The following is a 22,138-nucleotide window of genomic DNA, read 5'->3' as shown; positions in this document are numbered from 1 at the left end:
TTTTTTTTTTTTTTTTTTTGAGAAAGAGTCTCCCTCTGTTGGCCTCGCTAGAGTGCCATGGTGTCAGCCTAGCCCACAGCAACCTCAAACTCCTGGGCTCAAGCAATCCTGCTGCCTCAGCCTCCCAAGTAGCTGGGACTACAGGCATGCGCCACCATGCCCGGCTAATTTTTTCTATATATTTTTAGTTGGCCAATTAATTTCTTTATATTTTTTTAGTAGAGACAGTGTCTCGCTCTTGCTCAGGCTGGTCTCGGACTCCTGACCTTGAGCGATCCTCCTGCCTCAGCCTCCCAGAGTACTAGGATTACAGGTGTGAGCCACCACGTCCAGCCCTTACTTTTTAAGACTGAATAATAATCCATTTATGGATATGCTATATTTTATATACACACACACGTTATACAACACATGGGTTGTTTATACCCTTTGGCCATTGTGAATAATGTTGCTATGAACATTAATATACAAATGTCTCTTTGACTCCTGCTTCCAATTCCTTTGAATATATGCCCAGAAGTACAATTGCTGGATTAAGGAATTTTTAAATAAGTAGATGTTATGAAGCAGCATATGTATTTTCGTTTTTAAATTTTTTTCTTAGGCAGAGACTCATTCTGTCACCCAGGCTGGAATACAATGGCATGATGATAGCTCACTCTTAGCTCAAACTCCTGGACTTAAGTGATCCTCCTGCCTCAACCTCCGGAATAGCTGAGGCTACAAGTACATACCACCACACCTGGCGAATTTTTTTTTATTTTTGTAGAGGTGGAATCTCACTATGTTGCCCAGGCTGATCTAGAATTCCTGTGCTCATGTGATCCTCCTGCCCCAGCCTCCCAAAGTGCTGGGATTACAGGTGTGAGCCACCTTGCCCAAACAGTATACATTTTGTTTTAAATTGTGGAAATAGGTAAATATGTGTGACTATAACAATACTTACCACAAAAGACCTCGTTAGTTATGTTCTTTTTACTTAATAGAACCTATTTTAATTTTTAGAAAGCCTCAAAACTTGTAAACCTAATTTTATTCCATTTTCAAAAGCTCTACCGAAAAAGTAATCAGACCTTTCCTATGCCTTCCTCTTGAAAAAATTTTCAATTTCTAAGCTAGCCAATAATAAACCTGATATTCTTAGGAGCCGAAGAGATTATGCATCTTGAACATGTAAGCAGTTTAAAAAATATTTCATGTCAGAAGCAAGCTATTATAAGATCATGGATTTCTGGATGTTCTCAAGAATGCTTCAGATCTACTCTAATATTTTCAGAAGGCCTCCCACAGCCCTCTCCCCCGACACCTTTCCCACTAGTTTTATATAGTTCCTTCTTAAAGCAGAATTGAGTCTGTGGGTGTTTCGTTGTAGTCCTAGAATTCACTGCAGACTTGCATAACATTTGGAAAAACTCTCTGTACCCAAGCCCACAGGATGATGAGTTATTTTGTTGCTAGTTGCATTATTCTCTCTGGTAGAAATAGAGCTGCTTTTTATTAAAGGCTTTCTGTATAACTCGTTAGTCCTAAGCACTTGGCATAATTATTTCCCTTAATTTTCACAATATTCTAGTCAAGTAAGCATACCGTTATTTTTTTTTTTTTTTTTTTTTTTTTTTGAGACAGAGTCTCGCTTTGTTGCCCAGGCTAGAGTGAGTGCCATGGCGTCAGCCTAGCTCACAGTAACCTCAAACTCCTGGGCTCAAGCGATCCTCCTGCCTCAGCTTCCCAAGCAGTTGGGATTACAGCCACGCACCACCATGCCCGGCTAATTTTTTCTCTATATATTAGTTGGCCAATTAATTTCTTTCTATTTATAGTAGAGACGGGGTCTCACTCTTGCTCAGGCTGGTTTCGAACTCTTGACCTTGAGCAATCTGCCCACCTCGGCCTCCCAGAGAGCTAGGATTACAGGCGTGAGCCACCGTGCCCAGCCAGCATACCCTCATTTTAAGTACATTTTACAGATGAAGGAACAGAGGAACAAAGATTACATGATATGCCACATAAATTGCCTACCCAGAATGCAAACCCAGGTTAACCACTACCCTGTACTCCTGTCCACACTTCACTTTTTAGTTTTTAGCTTTTTGCCATCCCACTCTATTTTTTTTCCCCCTTGGGGGATTGTTCTTTCAAACCAGTGGCACACATGAATTTGTTTCTATTACCATAACAAATTTTCTCTAGATAATCCCAGTTCTCAATGCCCCTTCTCCATAGAATAAGCATTTATTTTTTCCTCCTTTTATTCTAAGTGTCAAATTTTCTCACAGTTATAGCCTAAGAATGTGTTCTTATTTGGCACTTAATTATATAAACGCAGCATATACAGTAAAATACTGTTTCTCTTTTCTTCTTTTTTTTTTTTTTTTTTGAGACAGAGTCTCGCTTTGTTGCCCAGGCTAGAGTGAGTGCCATGGCGTCAGCCTAGCTCAAACTCCTGGGCTCAGGCGATCCTCCTGCCTCAGCCTCCCGAGTAGGTAGAACCACATGCATGCCCCACCATGCCCGGCAAATTTTTTTCTATATATTTTTAGTTGGCCAATTAATTTATTTCCACCTTTCGTAGAAACAGGGTCTCGCTCTTGCTCAAGCTGGTCTCAAACTCCTGACCGATAGCAATCCACCTGCCTCGGCCTCCCAGAGTGCCAGGATTATAGGCATGAGCCATAGCACCTGGCCTGTTTCTCAATGTTTTATCATTTTTCTCTGTTGTGAGGAGATTTAAAAACATAGAATTCCAGGCCAGGCATGGTGGCTCACCCCTGCAATGCTACCACTCTGGAAGGCCGAGCTACCAGGATCCCATGAGGACAAGAGTTGTAGACCAGCCCCAGCAAGAGAGAGACCCTGTATCTACTAAAAGTAGAAATAAATTAGCCAGGCAACTAAAAATAGAAAAAATTAGCTGAGAGTGGTGGCACATACCTGTAGTCCCATCCACTCGGGAGGCTGAGGCAGGAGAATCCCTTAAGCCCAGGAGTTTGTGGTTGCTGTGAGCTAGGCTCCATCCCACTCTAATACCTTTCACTTTCTCTGTGATTTGTATGTCTCAGAAACCATACTAAGACTCTGAAATCATGGATAGAAGTCCTAGAGCAAACTATTTTTAGTGGCTTCTTTCACCCACAGAATGCATAGGAAGGTCTTTCTTAAGTCTAGCCTCCAATATATACATCCCTGTCCTAATGCTTTTACATATTCTATGTCCAACCAGTCGGGACTACCTGACCACTCTTATATGTACAGGGTGCATTTCTATCTCTGGACATTTAGATCTTCCCTCTGAAATCTTTCCTACCTCTTTTTCCTTTGCCCTCATGTCTACTGAAACAGAAATGTGCTGAATATGCATTTTATCTAGATGGCCAAGTGTTAAAATCATTGAGGCGAAATCTGAATACAGGCATACCTCAGAGATATTGCAAGTTTAGTACCAGACCATCGAGATAAAGTGATTATCTTATGAACCAGCCTGGTTCGTTGTTGTTGTTTGTAGAGATGTGTTATTGTTGTTTGTAGAGATGTGGTCTCATTGTGTTGCCCAGGCTGGTCTCCAACTCCTGGCCTCAAGTAGTCTTTCCATCTTGGCTTCCCAAAGTGCTGGGATTACAGGCATGAGCCACCATGCCCAACCCTGTTCAAGTTTTATCATGAGATTGCAGCAATTTAGTCACATCTTCAGGCTCCACTTATCTTTTGTTTCTTGGATTTGGTTGGTTTTTGGGTTTTTTTTCTTTTTTTGTGAGATAAGGTCTCACTTTGTCACCTCAGGTAGAGTGAGTGCATGAAAACATTAATCTCTTTGTACATCTCCATCAGAGCTCTTCTGTGACCGGGTACATTGTCAATGAGCAGTAATATTTTGAAAAGAATCTTTTTTTCTGAACAGTAGATCTCAACAGTGGGCTTAAAATATTCAGTAAATCATACTATAAATCGATACACTGTCATTGAGGCTTTGTTGTTTCATTTATTGAACACAGTGGATTTAGCATAATTCTTAAGGGCCCTAGAATTTTCAGAATTGTCAATAAGCATTGGCTTCAACTTAAAGTCAGCAGCTGCATTAGTCCCTAACGAGATTCAGCCTGTCCTTTGAAACTTTGAAGCCAGGCATTAACTTCTCTCTCGCTATGAAAGTCTTAGATGGCCTCTTCTTCCAATGTTATGCTTTTGCTTAAGGGAATATTATGGCTGGTTTGATCTTCTATCCAGACCAGTAAAACTTTCTTTATATCAGTAATAAGGCTGTTTTACTTTCTTTTTTTTTTTTTTTTTTGAGACAGAGTCTCGCTTTGTTGCCCAGGCTAGAGTGAGTGCCATGGCGTCAGCCTAGCTCATAGCAACCTCAAACTCCTGGCTCAAGCAATCCTCCTGCCTCAGCCTCCCGAGTAGCTGGGACTACAGGCATTCGCCACCATGCCCGGCTAATTTTTTGTATATATATTAGTTGGCCAATTAATTTCTTTCTATTTTATAGTAGAGACGGGGTCTCGCTCTTGCTCAGGCTGGTTTCGAACTCCTGACCTCGAGCAATCCGCCCGCCTCGGCCTCCCAGAGAGCTAGGATTACAGGCGTGAGCCACCGCGCCCGGCCTGTTTTACTTTCTTATCATGTGAGTGTTCACTGGAGTAATACATTTAATTTCCTTTAAGAATTTTTCCTTTGCATTCACAACTTAGCTAACCATCTGGCACAAAAGGCCTAGCTTTCAGCCTGTCTCAGCTTTGACATGCTTTCCTCAGTATGCTTAATCATTTCTAGCTTTTGGTTTACTATGATGGATACATGCAACTTTTCCTTTCACTTGGACACTTAGAGGCCATTGTAGGGTTATTAATTGGCCTATTTTCACTATTGTATCTCAAGGAATAGGAAAACCCAAGAAGAGGAAGAGAGATAAGGGAAGCCAGTTGGCTGTTTCATAGTCACTATACTTAACTGCCTATTTGCAATATTAAATAGATGGCTGTTTTCAGGTGATGCTAGTGGGGGAACATTTTTTTTGCTTTCTTATTTTTATAAAATGTGTTTTCCTTTATATACTTATATTCTCTTTATGTCCAGATTAAAGGTGATTTATTTATGGTGTTAGATTTTTTTCCTGATAGATGAAATTTTGAACTGACAAAATTGATATTCTGCTTTTAATTCATTGTCTAATGCTAAACACTAGAACTTCAAAAAGATTAGAATTGCCCAACCTTGTATTCTTTTTTTTTTTTTTTGAGACAGAGTCTCGCTTTCTTGCCTAGGCTAGAGTGAGTGCCGTGGTGTCAGCCTAGCTCACAGCAACCTCAAACTCCTGGGCTCAAGCGATCCTCCTGCCCCAGCCTCCCGAATAGCTGGGACTACAGGCACGAGCCACCATGCCCGGCTGATTTTTATATTATATATATTAGTTGGCCAATTACTTTCTTTCTATTTTTATGGTAGAGACGGGGTCTCGCTCAGGCTGGTTTTGAACTCCAGGCTGGTTTTGAGCAATCCGCCTGCCTCGGCCTCCCAGAGTGCTAGGATTACAGGCATGAGCCACTGCGCCTGGCCCCAACCTTGTATTAATTACATTTTTATAAACACTTGCTAGCTTAAAAAGGGGATAATATTCTTCCAGCAAAAATGTCATTTGAGTCATAAACGTCGAATATTATAGAAACTCAGAGAAAGAATAGATCATTCATTTAATAAAACTGTATGGTAGCATTCCTATCTTCCATAAAAGGTTAGGTTTCAAAGTCAGATATAGTAAAAGTTGGGCTAGTCAAAATTACCCTTGATAATTCCTTAGAAAAACACTATGTAGAGATCAACATGCCACCTCTCAAGTCCAACACAACTGGCTTTTCCTCCATCACTGCAGTGAGCACCCGCAGAAGTGTTTGCCTTGTGTTTGAGGTGTGATGTTGTATTGCCCCATACTCACTGGACATAATAGCAAGTTAAACTGCCTGATTGTTTAAATTATTTCTTTTAGTTAGGCATGCAGTATAGAATTCCAATAGGTAAAATGCACATGATGTAACTCCCTTTTACCAAGTATTTGCATCATTGAGGCATTGTCTCAGGCTCTTTAGGAACACAGAAATGAACAAGATATAGTTTACTAATTCAAGGAGCTCAATATCTGGCAAAAGAGAGAGATTCAAACTATTCCTTATGTCACAATGTGATGCTACAAACCAAGGAAGTACAGAATGATAAGAGAATGTAAGGAGGAGACTGGGGAAAAATCTTTAGAAGGTGATGTGATTTGGGATTTAAAGGCAATTTTGAAATTTCACTTGGCTGAAAAACATTGTATAAAGCACATAGTCTTTAAGTGCTCCATAAAAGTTACTGAATTAAATTAAGAAAGAACAGAATGAATGGAAGGCCAGAGATGAAAGATTGAATTATAAGTAATATGTTTAAGAAAAGCAGTGTACTGGCCGGGCGCAGTGGCTCATGCCTGTAATCCTAGCACTCTGGGAGGCCGAGGTGGGTGGATCACTCAAAGTCAGGAGTTCAACACCAGCCTAAGCAAGAGTGAGACCCCTGTCTCTACTATAAATAGGAAGAAATTAGCTGAACAACTAAAAATACATAGAAAAAATTAACTGGGCATAGTAGCGCATGCCTGTAGTCCCAGCTACTCGGGAGGCTGAGGCAGGAGGATTGCTTGTGCCCCAGGAGTTTGAGGTTGCTGTGAACTAGGCTGATGCCACAGCAGTCTATCCTGGGCAATAGAGCAAGGCTCTGTCTCAAAAAAATAAATAAATAGGCTAGGAGTGGTGGCTCATGCCTATAATCCTAGCACTCTGGGAGGCCAAGGTGGGTGGATCACTCAAAGTCAGGAGTTTAAGACCAGCCTGAGCAAGAGTGAGACCCCATCTCTACTAAAAATGGAAAGAAATTAGCTGGACAACTAAAAATATATTTATAAAAAATTAACCGGGCGTAGTGGCGCGTGCCTGTAGTCCCAGCTACTCGGAAGGCTGAGGCAGGAGGATTGCTTGCGCCCAGGAGTTTGAGGTTGCTGTGAGCTAGGCTGATACCACAGCAGTCTAGCTCCGGCAATAGAGCAAAGCACTGTCTCAAAAAAAATTAACAAATAAAAAAGAAAAGCAGTATACAAAAGGAGTAGACTTCAAAATTTTGATCTATTAAACAATAGCCTGATAGGGTAGGAGTAGGGAAGATTGGGAAACACTGTAATTGTCTTGGATCTGTAAGGTTCAGTAGTGTTTTAGAGAAGTACCAAAGTTAGGCTTTAGCCCCAATGTTCTACCCAAATCAGCTATTAGACTTCAAATTGTATAATGCATACCTTAACATCATTTCTGGTACACCAGAAATTGTACATGATGAAAGATTATATAGTTTTATCAATTACTATCATATCAAATAAATATAACATTAATTGTATAAGGTGAATCCCTTGAATTAATATGTGAATACTTGGTTGGAAATACTAACATTCTAGATGTAAGAATAAGTGCTGCAATAATTAATGACTATAAAAGCTGTTAATCTTATGAAAAAAATTAATATTTATAAAAACTAAATGGAGAAATAAATTGACATAGTGTATTAGATAACTTTAGGAAGAATATTATGCCCTTTTTAAGCTAGCAAGTGTTTATAAAAATGTAATTAATACAAGGTTAGGCAGTTCAAATCTTTTTGAAGTTCTAGAGTTTTGTTTTTGTTTTTGTTTTTGAGACAGAGTCTTGCTCTGTTGCCTGGGCTAGAGTGCCGTGGTGTCAGCCTAGCTCACAACAACCTCAAACTTCTGGGCTCAGGTGATCCTTCTGCCTCAGCCTCCTGAATAGCTGGGACTACAGACATGCACCACCATACCCGGCTTATTTTTTCTACATATTTTTAGCTGGTCAATTAATTTCTTTCTATTTTTAGTAGAGACAAGGTCTCTTTCAGGCTGGTCTCAAACTCCTGACCTTGAGTGTTCCTCCCACTTTGGCCTCCCAGAGTGCTAGGATTACAGGAGTGAGCCACTGCACCCGGCCAGTTCTAGTGTATTAATTAACATTAGCATTAGACAGTGAATTAAAAGCAGAATATCAGTTTTGTCAGTTCAAAATTTCATGTATCAGGAAAAACTCTAATACCATTAATAAATAAATCACCTTTAATCTGGACATAAAGAGAATATAGTGTATAATGGAAAACACATTTTATAAAAACAAGAAAGCAAAAAAAAAGGTTTGCCAACTAGCATTAGCTGAAAACAACCATCTATTTAATATTGCAAATAGGCAGTTAAGGCCGGGTGCGGTGGCTCACACCTGTAATCCTAGCTCTCTGGGAGGCCGAAGCGGGCGGATTGCTCGAGGTCAAGAGTTCGAAACCAGCCTGAGCAAGGGTGAGACCCCGTCTCTACTATAAATAGAAAGAAATTAATTGGCCAACTAATATATATATATATATAAAAAAATTAGCCAGGCATGGTGGCGCATGCCTGTAGTCCCAGCTACTTGGGAGGCTGAGGCAGAAGGATTGCTTGAGCCAGGAGATTGAGGTTGCTGTGAGCTAGGCTGACGCCATGGCACTCACTCTAGCCTAGGCAACAAAGCGAGACTCTGTCTCAAAAAAAAAAAAAAAAAATAGGCAGTTAAGTATAGTGACTATGAAACAACTAACTGGCTTTCCTCATCTCTCTTCCTTTTCTTGGGTTTTCCTATTCCTTGAGATACAATAGTGAAAATAAGCCAATCAATAACCCTACAATGGCCTCTAAGTGTCCAAGTGAAAGAAAAAGTTGCATGTATCTATCACTGTAAACCCAAAGCTAGAAATGATTAAGCATACTGAAGAAAGCATGTCAAAAGCTGAGACTTCTGCTGGCGCTCATTCCACTCATGTAGGAAAAGCCAGTTGTGTTGGACTTGAGAGGTGGCATGTTGATCTCTTCCTAGTGTTTTTCTAAGGAATTATCAAGGGTAATTTTGACTAGTCCAACTTTCACTATATCTGGCTTTAGAACCTAACCCTTTTTGGAAGATAGGAATGCCACCATAGAGTTTTTTTTTTTTTTTTTTTTTTTGAGACAGAGTCTCACTTTGTTGTCCAGGCTAGAGTGAGTGCCGTGGCGTCAGCCTAGCTCACAGCAACCTCAAACTCCTGGGCTCGAGTGATCCTTCTGCCTCAGCCTCCCGAGTAGCTGGGACTACAGGCATGCGTCACCATGCCCGGCTAATTTTTTTTATATATATATCAGTTGGCCAATTAATTTCTTTCTATTTATAGTAGAGACGGGGTCTCGCTCTTGCTCAGGCTGGTTTTGAACTCCTGACCTTGAGCAATCCGCCCGCCTCGGCCTCCCAAGAGCTAGGATTACAGGCGTGAGCCACCGCGCCCGGCCTCACCATAGAGTTTTACTAAATGAATGATCTGTTCTTTCTCTGAGTTTCTTTTTTTTTTGAGACAGAGTCTTGCTTTGTTGCCCAGGTTAGAGTGAGTGCCATGGCGTCAGCCTACCTCATAGCAACCTCAAACTCCTGGGCACAAGCAATCCTGCTGCCTCAGCCTCTCAAGTAGCTGGGACTACAGGCATGCGCCACCATGCCCGGCTAATATTTTCTATATATATTAGTTGGCCAATTAATTTCTTTCTATTTATAGTAGAGACAGGGTCTCACTGTTGCTCAGGCTAGTTTCAAACTCCTGACCTTGAGCAATCCGTCCGCCTCGGCCTCCCAGAATGCTAGGATTACAGGCCTGAGTTTCTATAATCTATTTTTATGACTCAAATGACATTTTTGCTTTTTATTTCATAGCTACTCATGTCTTATCTCGCCAGTTAAAAAGCAGGGATCATGGTTTTTTATTTTTTTTTGAGACAGAGTCTCACTTTGTTGCCCAGGCTAGAGTGAGTGCTGTGGCATCAGCCTAGCTCACAGCAACCTCAAACTCCTGGGCTCAAGCAATCCTACTGCCTCAGCCTCCCAAGTAGCTGGGACTACAGGCATGCGCCACCATGCTGGGCTAATATTTTCTATATATATTAATTGGCCAATTAATTTCTTTCTATTTATAGTAGAGACAGGGTCTCGCTCTTGCTCAGGCTGGTTTCGAACTCCTGACCTCGAGCAATCCGCCCGCCTCGGCCTCCCAGAGTGCTAGGATTATAGGTGTGAGCCACCACGCTCGGCCCATGGATCATGTTTTATTCTTGTTTATATTTGGCATACTGCTTTTCATACATTCATTTATAGAATGAATAGACATTTTAATATGTTTTCATGATGCTGCTAAAGCGTAAGTGAGGAATAACCTGGAGTCATATCCTTTAACTCACCATCCAGTGGTCATTTGCCTTGATAACATTTGCTAAATTTTCCCTCCCAACTGTCACATTTCTCTCTTTCCCACAGCTCTTCCGACGTGTAGCAGCAGCTTTGCCTGGAATGGAAAGCACACAAGACAGAAGCAGAGAAGACAGTATCCTTTTTGTTTCATCAGAAAATGTTTATTGTTAAAACTAGTCTTTAGAGCCTTACTTGGTGGGCTAATGAATATTATGCTATTGCCTTTCATTGCTTTTTCTTTTCTTTCTTTTATTCTTTTTTGTTTGTTTGTTTTCTTTGAATGCTATTGTCCATTGCCTTTTACAACCAGGAATTGATGGCTTAGGGATACAGAAACTCAGAGGTTTTCTTTTTTTTTTTTTTTTCTTTTAACATGCTCCCTAGAAAAGTAAAAACTCAGAGGTTTTCTATAGCAAATGTGGGCTGGTTATCCAAGTGTACCTTTTGCAGCCTGTGGCTCATTATGATTTGTCAGTGAGAGGGTTTTTGTTTGCTTTTTAATGAGCAGGAAATTCTTAGAATCCCTGTCTCCTTCCTTCTTCGAGTCCCATGGACTCTGGGCTTTTTTTCTAACACTTGGGCTTTCTACTTGACACAGGCAAGAAATAAAATGGCACTTTATCATGGACTCTGCTTTCAGAAATAGGATTTAATGAAGCACATCTGATATTATTTCTAAGGATTTGGATTTTACTGTTTTCATTGTTTGTTTTATATTTATGTTCTACTATTTTTCCTTATGCAGACATTTTTTTATTAAGCCATAGAGTGCATAACACTTTGTATTCAGCTCTTCCCAGTTCTAAATGTTTTGTGTTTTCCAAGCCTTTATTACTTTTTTCCCCCCAGACGGGGTCTCTGTTGCCCAGGCTCCAGTGCAGTGCTATCATCATAGCTCACTGCAGGCTTAATTAAACTCCTGGGATCAAGCTATCCTCCCACCTTGGCCTCCTCCAGTGCTAGGATTACAGGCATGAGCCACCACACCCAGCCCTTTATTATTTTTAATGGCATAATCTGTTCTACTGGGTTGAAGTTCCATTATTTATTAAATTTTTCACCTGTTGTTAGAACTGTCTTGCAGGCTACTTTCAGATATTTATTAAAGGTGATTAATTTTCTAAGGAATATCATCTTCATATGGTTTCTTGCTACTATAGAATAATTTCCTTAGGAAAGATTCTCATAAATAGGGCTTGTACCTCATTCTGACCGTTGCTGCATATAGTATATATAAGCAAGTTTATTCCATATGAGCACTTTGTATGGTGAAGTGGCTACTAGAAAATAGTGACTATTGTAGGCTCTGAAGTCAAAAAGGAATATAAGGGCCTTGCCAGAGATATCCATGTTCAGCAGAATTGAAATTGTACATTATCATTTATATAGCTCCTTAACTTTTATTTCAGTGATTGACATAAAACTGGAAAAGCCTCAGGAGCAACCAGTCAGCGAAGGAGGCTGTTCCTGCTAATCCCCTATGCCATCTTCAACCCTTCTCCAGAAGCTCACTGCTTTGGCCCTCTTACTCTTTCATTGACTGCAGTGTGAATATTGGCTTGAATCTTTTCCCTTCAGTAATAACGTATTGCAATTCATCATTGCTGCCTGTCTCGTGGAGATGATCTATTAGCTTCACAAGCACAAAAAAAGTCAGTGTCTTCATTATTTATATTTTACAAAAAGCCAAAAGAGTCCAGCATATTCCAGTAATAACATTAAAAATTAGATACATTTTCTTAACATTTTTTCCTTTTTTAATGTTATGATAATGTACTTCAAATGATGGAAATCTCAACAGTATGAATATGGCTTGGTTAAGGAGCAGTGTGTGTTCACAGCCTACTTGATCTCTTGCTGCTTTTCTCGATGACCTTCTTCCCCATTCCCTATTCTTATCCTTGCTCCTTTCCTCAAAACAAACAAGAGGAGGCAAAGCAGCAGTCAGACTAAGCCAGAATTATCCTTCAATTTTACAAATACTACTAGCTTTGGGCCATGAGCCAAGATGTCCAAAATTATTCTTGAGCACTGATACAGATATAAATTACTTAGACCTTTGAGGTCAAAATGCAGCTATCATGGTGGGCAGTGTTTGAATGAGAAAAGGGTTCTTTACAAGTAGAGAAACATAAAATATATTTCTGACCAAAACAAAAATGACCCTTTCACATGTGCTTTACTAAATACACTCTGGGAGAGAAAAGTAACCAAGTGCTTCAGAACAGGTTTTTAATATTTAATTCTTCATGGTAAAATCATAAAGTTCTAATGAACTATTTCTCCCAAGGTTTTAAAATTGTCAAGATAAGAGTTATTCTATTTGTTTAAAAAAAATCTTTAAGCAATAGATTTCGCTTGGGTTTTCATTCTTTTTTTGAAAATGCTATGCAGGCAAGACACTATAAAAGTCAAATACCTTTAAGAAGAACCAGTGGAAGAATTTACATTTGGCACCATGATCAAAATTAAATTATTAAACTAGTAAGAATAATGATATCTAAAACTTACCAACAAAAGAACCCTTGGCAGAAAAGCAAATACTTTGCTTGACGTTTGAGGTCAAAGTGAAGACCGAAACGGTTTTCTTTTAAGCCCCTAGAGGCAGATCAGAAAAAGCATACGTAGAAGGAAAGGAAAGAATGGAAATAAAACTCAATATATTATGCAGATTAATGCCTTATTTTTTAGCATTTTTTAAATGTTGGGTCTTGAAGGCTGGTTTTGCTTTTTATTAGATCTGTATAGTTTGGTTAATTAACTAGTGATTTAGTTTTATATTTAAGCTATAATTAATCATTTTTCTTTGGTGATATTTATTTCTTTGCCTTTTTTAAAAAAACTACTTTCAATTTTTAGCTGTTTTGTTGAATCTAGTTAGAGCTTCATCACTATGGCAATATGTATTTCCCTTAAAACACTGCAAACAATTATACTAGGAGTGCACCCTTTTAATCTTTACTAGTTATTGTGAGATTGCTGTGTAAGTTAATAATAAACACTTTGTAAATACATTGTTTGCAGGAAGAAAATTCCTGAGTTTACAGCTCAGGAAAAGCCTGCTGAATTTATGTTGTAAGCATTACTTAACACAGTATAAAGATGAAAAGACAAAAATATCTTCATACTTCCTTATCCCCTCATTGCAACAAAATCCTTAACTGGGAGAACGTTAGTCCCCTCTCTTTCCTCCCTCTCCTCCACTTCCCATTTACTGTCACCTTGTAATATTCAGAGAGCACTTGGATTATGGATCTGAATTTAAAAAATGCTTTCAGATAATCATTAGCCCACATACCAGTAACTTGTACTCAAAGATGGGATGGAGTTGTAAAGTGCTTTTATAATACAATATTATTGTTAAAGGCAAGGGTTGACTCTTTGTTTTATTTTGACATGGCATGTCCTAAAATAAATATCGATTCAATATGGCAGATGGGTCATATTCTTTATTTGGAAAAAGTTGTGATTTCTGACAAGGGGGTGATTATCTTCCTACACTATTGCATTTGATTCTTTTTATGTAACTTTAAGAAAGTAACTAGTTATGCTGCTTTTATTATTGGTCTTTTTATTTGGCTTGGGGTTTCTTCAATTGAAGCAGTGAAATGTGTTCATAGTCCAGTTTTTTTTTTTAATAAACAATTTTGCTGCCAAAAATATATAAATAAAACATAAAAAGAGAACAGTTATTGACTTGGTTTCCCATTCCTGCAAAGGTGATGAATTACTATATGCTTCTTACTCCCTCCCTAGAAGAACTATAAAGGGAACATGGAATACAGAAAAATAACAAAACAACAAATGTGAGAAACCCCCAGGAAGTCAGAAGACTCTTGTTTGGGGTAAGGGAGACTGGCTGCCACTTGAAAGATAGGGCCCTGGTGGAAACAGTTATAGGATATATTAAGAAAAGTATTTTAAGTTCTACTTTTGCCTTTTTTTTTTTTTTTTTTTTGAGACAGAGTCTTGCTTTGTTGTCCAGGCTAGAGTGAGTGCCGTGGCGTCAGCCTAGCTCACAGCAACCTCAAACTCCTGGGCTCAAGCGATCCTGCTGCCTCAGCCTCCCGAGTAGCTGGGACTACAGGCATGTGCCACCATGCCCGGCTAATTTTATATATATATCAGTTGGCCAATTAATTTCTTTCTATTTATAGTAGAGACGGGGTCTTGCTCTTGCTCAGGCTGGTTTTGAACTCCTGACCTTGAGCAATCCGCCCGCCTCGGCCTCCCAGAGAGCTAGGATTACAGGCGTGAGCCACCGCGCCCGGCCTACTTTTGCCTTTTCACTTCTAACCATGCCTTTGCCTTTGGACAGGGGTTGGCAAACTATGGTCCTCCTGCCAAATCCAGCCTGGTCCCTGGTTCCTATTTTTTAAATTAAGTTTTATTGGAACTCAGCCATACTTTCTCACTACAAAGACAGAGTTTAATAGTTGTAACAGGCTGGACATGGTGGCTCACGCCTGTAATCCTAGCACTTTGGGAGGCTGAGGTAAAATTGCTTGAAGCCAGGAGTTGGAGACCAGCCTGAGCAGTATAGCAAGACCTCATCTCTATAGGAAAAAATTTTAACATTGGGCTGGGCGTGGTGGCTCACGCCTGTAATCCTAGCTCTCTGGGAGGCCGAGGCGGGCGGATTGCTCGAGGTCAGGAGTTCAAAACCAGTGTGAGCAAGAGTGAGACCCCTAACTCTACTAAAAATAGAAAGAAATTAGCTGGACAAGTAAAAATATATAAAAAAAATTAGCCGGGTATGGTGGCGCGTGCCTGTAGTCCCAGTTACTTGGGAGGCTGAGGCAGAAGGATTGCTTAAGGCCAGGAGTTTGAGGTTGCTGTGAGCTAGGCTGACACCTCGGGACTCGCCCAGGCAATAGAGCAAGACTGTCTCAAAAGAAAAGGAAAAAATTTTAACATTAGCTGGGTGTAGTGGTGAGCACCTGTAGTCCCAGCTATTCAGGAGCCTAAGACAGGAGGATTGCTTGAGCCCAGGAATTCAAGGTTGCAGTGAGCTGTGATGTCACCACCGCACTCCAACCTGGGTGACAAAGGGAGACCCTGTCTCAAAAATCTAAAAAAAAAATTGTGAAAAATTCAGTAGTTGTAATAAGGAACACATGAATGAAGGATGATAACAGTATAAGTGGCAACATCTAGTAGCAAATCCAGAAAGATAAAAAAACAGGAAGAGGCCAGGCCGTAGTGACTGATGCCTATAATCCTAACACTCTGGTAGGCCAAGGCGGGAGGATTGCTCGAGGTCAGTAGTTCGAGACCAGCCTAAGCAAGAGTGAGACCCCTGTCTCTACTAAAAATAGAAAGAAATTATCTGACAACTAAAAATATATAGAAACATAGCTGGGCATGGTGATGCATCCCTGTAGTCCAAGCTACTTGGGAGGCTGAGACAGAAGGATTGCTTAACCCCAGGAGTTTGAGGTTGCTTTGAACTAGGCTGATGCCACGGCACTTTAGCTCAGGAAACAGAGTGAGACTCTGTCTCAGAAAAAAAAAAAAAAAGGAAGAATTAAAGTATGGAAAACAAAGAATTTTGAATGTGATATTTATTTTTTTTAGAGACAGAGCCTCACTATAGTGCCCAGGTTGGAGTGTAGTGGCTATTCACAGGCACGGTCATAGTGTATACATCCTCAAACTGGGCACTAGTGATCCTCCTACCTCAGCCTGTCAAGTAGCTGGGACTATAGGTGCACACCATTGCACCCAGCTTTGAGCATGGTATTTGTGGTAAGTATCTGCATATTCTATGAATGCATCTTCTGAAATGGCTCCCAATCCCTGTCTCCTGGTATTCATGCCCTGTATGATCCTCATCCCTTGAGTATAGGCTTGACCTAGTGACTTGCTTCTAAGGAATAGGATACAGCAAAAGTAATGAGATGTCACTGAAAGGTGATCTTACTAATAACCTGTCTAACAGAGGAAAATAAACTCTAACAGAAAGTAAGGGAAGTAAACTCATAGCACATAATTGGCCCTTGGAAGAGGAAACTCAACACAACTACCCCCTTTTGTTTTAATTAAAACACCTGTAGCCTAATTTGTTATTTCTAGGAATTTCTTTTTCTCAGCCTTGTAGAGCCCTAAGCAGACAGTAGGGGTGCAAACTCCCCACTCCAGCTCTTTTCCACAGTTCCTGCCAGAAACACATTTCAAGGACAGATAAGCTGGCCTCACAGAAGAAAGAGAAAAAACTAAAGAGCACCTGCAACCACTTCTGTTATCAGTCTGCTGAAGCAAAGAGGAAAAAAAGCCTTTTTTACCCTTTAAAAACTCCAAACAGCTTTTCCTCAGCTGCCCGGCACTTCCTTCCATCTTCTGTGTGGTGTAGCCACTCCCTCCTTTTCTCTCTTTCTCTATTGCTCTCTCTCTCGGAAAAATAAGTTTTTACTTTTATATATCCTAATCTCTGCATGAGAAATCTTTCTTCGCCTACAGTGTGAGCACCTAGTGAGCTTTCCACCCTTACAGTAACTTCAAAGATTAGATTATGAAGATTGTGGCTTCTGTATTCACACCATCTCTCTAACTCTTCTCTCATTTTTTTTTTTTTTGAGTCAGAGTCTCACTCTGCCGGGACTAGAGTGCCGTGGCGTCAGCCTAGCTCACAGCAACCTCAAACTCCTGGGCTCCAGCAGTCCTCCTGCCTCAGCCTCCCAAGTATCTGGGACTATAGGCAACAGCCACCATGCCCAGCTAATTTTTTCTATATATATTTTTAGTTGGCGAGCTAATTTTTTTCTTTTTCTTTTTCTTTTTTTTTTTTTTTGAGACAGTCTCGCTTTGTTTTCCCAGGCTAGAGTGAGTGCCGTGGCGTCCGCCTAGCTCACAGCAACCTCAAACTCCTGGGCTCAAGCAATCCTCCTGCCTCAGCCTCCCAAGTAGCTGGGACTACAGGCATGTGCCACCATGCCCAGCTAAGTTTTTTCTATATATATTAGTTGGCCAATTAATTTCTTTCTATTTATAGTAGAGATAGGGTCTCACTCTTGCTCAGGCTGGTTTCGAACTCCTGACCTCGAGCAATCCACCCGCCTCAGCCTCCCAGAGTGCTAGGATTACTGGCGAGAGCCACCGCGCCCGGCTTTTTTCTATTTTTTTATTAGAGACAGGGTCTCGCTCTTGCTCAGGCTGATCTCAAACTCCTGAGCTCAAACAATCCGGCCACCTTGGCTTCCCAGAGTGCTAGGATTATAGGCGTGAGGTACTGCGCCCAGCCTCTTCTCTATGATGCAACCTGCCATGTTATGAGTTGCCTTTAGAGAGACCCACATAACAAGCAGCTAAGAGCAGCCTCCAGTCAACAGCCGATGAGAAACTGGGTAAAGAAACAGAATGAAAAACAAGCCAAGGACTGAAAAATATTTACAAATTGCATATTTGATAAAGGGTTGGTATTCAAATTATATGAAGAACTCTCATAATTTGATGGGAAAACAATCCAGTAAAAAGCAGGCAAAAGATTTGACCACTTCACCAAAGATGATAGAAAAATGGCCCAAAAAGGATATGAAAAGATGCATGACATCATTAGTCACTACAAAAATGCAAATTAAAACTACAGTGAGGCCTGTAATCTTAGCACTCTGGGAGGCCAAGGCAGGCGGGTTGCTCGAGGTCAGGAGTTCGAAACCAGCCTGAGCAAGACCCTGTCTCTACTAAATATAGAAAGAAATTAATTGACCTACTAAAAATATATATACAAAAAATGAGCTGGGCATGGTGGCACATGCCTGTAGTCCCAGCTACTCGGGAGGCTGAGGCAGGATTGCTTGAGCCCAGGAGTTTGAGGTTGCTGTGAGCTATGCTGATACCACGGCACTCATTCTAGCCTGGGCAACAAAGTGAGACTCTGTCTCAAAAAAAAAAAATAAATAAAACTACAGTGAGTTACTACTACAGACATATTAGAAAAGCTAAAATTAAAAGACTAACCATACCAAGTGTTGGTGAGGATGGGAGTAATTTTTTTTTTTTTTCTTTTTTTTTGTGGCGTTCTGTTATAGCAAGGATGGGAGTAATTGTAACACATTTCTGGTAGAAGACTTTGGAAAAACAGTATGGTAGTTTCTTTTTTTTGAGACAGAGTCTCGCTTTGTTGCCTAGGCTAGAGTGAGTGCTGTGGCGTCAGCCTAGCTCACAGCAACCTCAAACTCCTGGGCTCAAGCAATCCTGCCTCAGCCTCCCAAGTAGCTGAGACTAGAGGCATGTGCCACCATGCCTGGCTGATTTTTTCTATATGTATTAGTTGGCCAATTAATTTATTTCTATTTATAGTAGAGACAGGGTATTGCTCTTGCTCAGGTTTCGAACTCCTGACCTCGAGCAATCCACCCACCTCAGCCTCTGGGAATGCTAGGATTACATGCGTCGGCCACTGTGCCCAGCCCTGGTAGTTTCTTACAAAGTTAAAATATGCACTTATATAACTCATCCATTTCATGCCTAAGTATTTACCCACAAGAAATGAAAGCATGTATCCATACAAAGACTTGTACACAAAATTCATACCAGCTTAATTTACATTATCCTAGAGCTGTAGATAACCCAAATGCCCATTAAAAGGTGAATATAAACACATTTTGGTACATGCATGCTATGAAACACTATTCAGCAATAAATCAGAATGAACTATTGATACCCACAACAGCAATAAATCTCAGAACTACCTTTAGTGAAAAAAATTAGACAAATATTCCATTTATTTAAAATTCTAAGGTATGCAAACTATAGTAACAGCAGATAATTGGTTGCTTGAGGATGCAGGAGATATGAGGAAGAATGGGAAGTATTACAGAAGGACATGGAGAAACTTCTGGGGATAGTGGGTATGTTTATTACTTGATTGTGGTGGTAGTTTCACAGTTAAATACATATGTCAAAAGCTATCAAGTTGTATACTATATGTGCCATTTTGTATATCAATTGTACATCAATAAATCTTTTAAAGAATATATAGCCAACAAGCTAATAGAGGAGGGAAAATTGAATAATAAAACTTATCTGATTCATCTGAAAGGCCAGAAAGAAGATACTGACATCTATGCTGGGCACACTGGCTCAGACCTGTAATCCTAGCACTCTGGGAGGCCAGGAATTCAAGACCAGCCTGAGCAGTAGAGGGAGGAAGAAAGGAAGGAAGGATGGAAGGAAGGGAGGGAGGGAGGGAAAAATTAATAGCTAAACAATATTGATTCTTCCAATTCATGTACATGGTATATCTCTTTTTATGTAGGTCTTCCTTCAATTTTTCCTAGCAGTTTAATAATTTTTATTATAAGGATCTTACACATCTTTTATAAATTAATTCCTAAGTATTTTATATTTTATGCTAATTAAAGGAACTGGTGTTTTGTTCTTATTTTTAAAATGAGTTCCCAGTTGTTTACTGCTGATAAAGACAACAATTGATTGCTACATATTGACTTGAACTTGCTTAACACATTTGATAGTTCTAGTAGTTTTTAGTTAACAGTTTCTTTTTATTTATTTATTTATTTTTTTGAGACAGAGTCTCACTCTGTTTCCTGGGCTAGAGTGCTGTGGTGTAGCCTAGCTCACAGCAACCTCAGACTCCTGGGCTCAAGTAATCCTCTTGCCTCAGCCTCCTGAGTAGCTGGGGCTACAGGCATGCACCACCATGCCCAGCTATTTTCTATGTATATTTTCAGTTGTCTAGCTAATTTCTTTCCATTTTTAGTAGAGACAGGATCTCACTCTTACTCAGGCTGGTCTCGAACTCCTGACCTCAAGCGATCCGCCACGTCAGCCTTCCAAAGTGCTAGGATTATAGGCATGAGCCACCGCGCCTGGCAGAGATACCCACTTTTTAATATTATCTTTTTCATCTTTAGCCATTTAGGTGAGTATGTAGCACTATCACATTTTAATTCAAAACTTTTTTTTCATCTTCTCAAAGATTTTAGATGAAATAATTCAAAACTTTTAAAAAACACTGCTAACCAGACAAAATGATGTATGGGCCAGATGTGGTGCCTGGGCCACCTCCAGATTAGACTGTGTTATCTCTGAGAATTGTTTGCCCAAACATATATGTGAATAATTTAAAAATTATCTACCAGGCAGCTGGAACAATAAAAAATTCATGATGCAATCCTAGTAGTGAAGAGATTTTGAAGTAAACTGCATCTGGAGCATCCATTTGCACTCATTTCTCTGCTCAGTGGGGAGAGAGGAAAGCTCCATGACAAAACTATAGAGAGATGTTTGGGGGGAAAGTCAAAACAAAGGACAGGGGAATGAGGTGAGGAAGTAGGAACATCTGCAAGTGATATAAAAACCTATCCCCTTGTGGGAGGAGTAATTTAGTTTTATTTTTTCATTTCTTTCTTCTCCCTTTGGCTACCCAACCATTTCTAGGAAGTGTAGTGCACATATGTTATGATGATGGGGCTGCTGGTGATGACATAGAGAATGAAAAGCTGGGGCAGTAAAGTGAAACCTTCCCACGTTGATCCCTTTCACAGTGTCTAGGCAGAGAGAACAGGCACCCATTTAAGAGAATCTTGACAAGATTTTCAAATGGTGACCAGTAGATCTAGGCAGAGTAAGATGTGTGGGGAGAGCAGCTGGCCAGTGGAAAAGAACGCCTTCCTCCCATACCATACAAGAAGAAGGTGACTCGGAGGAGGGAAAGCTGATATCTGCTTTGTAGTTGGAATTCTATGTTCAGCATGCTTTCCTTGCCTTGGCATATCCTGGTTTCAGCCTGTTATCTCTTTCTCCGTTCCCCAAGACTGGTGACCAACCTAGAAAGGGCCAAAGGGTCAAACTTCTGTGCTTCAGGTTTAGGGGAAACAGACTGATTGGAATGTGATTCTGACAATGAAGTCATCTGGCAACCACTTAAGATGTCTACATATCTCTGCAGGAAGTTCTAGGGTTGGGGAACACTGTGGTCTGAGGCCCAGAAGTAAAGCTGGGACCCAACTCCTAGGAGTTCACAAGAGGCAGGTCTCAGCTCCAGCTGAGGAAAGAGGTCCCACAGACTAAGCTATCCCACAAGGGCAGGAAAGGGAAAGAGTGAACTCCCAATTCCCATGGGTGGCAGAAAGCAGTGGAATGGTCCCTGCCAGGTAGGGAGGCATCAGTTTCCAGGCTGGAAAGGGCATCTAGGGTCATTTCCAGCCTGCTATTCTGGGTATAGGACTCCAGTTCTAAGACTGAGTCATATGCTCAGTTTTGGAGAAGTGCTCACTGCCGAGATGAGATGCTCAGAGGGCAACAGACCCTCACTGTCTACAGAATATCCTCTAGTAGGGGGCTGATGGAGGCAGGGTGGTCTCAGGAGTGGATCTGGAGTGCAGTGCCCCCAGTGAGCTGTGAGCACCAGGCAATGCCTGGGCTGCCCAATTTGCAGAGATGATTTTGTCTGTTTAGACTGTGTTGTCCATGAGGATTAATGTTTGTGTTGGTGAGTGTGATCTTTTCTAATTTCCAAGTTTGACCATGTCCTTCCTTTGCTTGCAATCTTTTGGAGGCTCTTCGTGGCCTCAGAGTATATATTTCAAGCTCTTTCCCTGGCATTCAAGGCCCCTGGTGTTCTGACCACTTTCCACCTGATCACACTGCAGGTCTGGCCTCACCCAGTGACCTCCCAGCGTTGATGAATGCTGCTTTAATTCTTGTTTCCTCTTCCAGACCATATTGGGAAGAGTATTTATCTTTTAAGCCAAATTAATAGTCTTCTTTACCTCACTTCTTCCTATACCTGAGTCAAGGGCTCCTTTCTCAGTGCCCCAAAAGAGCCTCAGGGCTACCATTTGCCATAGCCCTGATAAGAC

General features: G+C 40.6%; 1 protein-coding gene across 2 annotated transcripts in view; it reads left to right on the top strand.

Moving 5' to 3' along the window:
* RAB6A (RAB6A, member RAS oncogene family) overlaps positions 1-13,747 on the top strand; it is an 80,227-nt gene extending 66,480 nt beyond the window's left edge. For both annotated transcript variants that reach the window (XM_012745039.3, XM_012745038.3), the window contains exons 7-8: positions 10,380-10,446; positions 11,723-13,747. In XM_012745039.3, the coding sequence (XP_012600493.1) occupies positions 10,380-10,446; positions 11,723-11,787 (132 nt within the window). In that variant the 3' untranslated portion in view covers positions 11,788-13,747. The remainder of the gene's footprint in view (positions 1-10,379; positions 10,447-11,722) is intronic.
* The last annotated feature ends 8,391 nt before the right edge of the window (positions 13,748-22,138 follow it).

Source organism: Microcebus murinus, chromosome 4, assembly GCF_040939455.1.
Source record: "Microcebus murinus isolate Inina chromosome 4, M.murinus_Inina_mat1.0, whole genome shotgun sequence".
In the NCBI taxonomy this organism is placed as follows: Eukaryota; Metazoa; Chordata; class Mammalia; order Primates; family Cheirogaleidae; genus Microcebus; species Microcebus murinus.
This window is presented reverse-complemented; position numbering and strand designations above follow the sequence as displayed.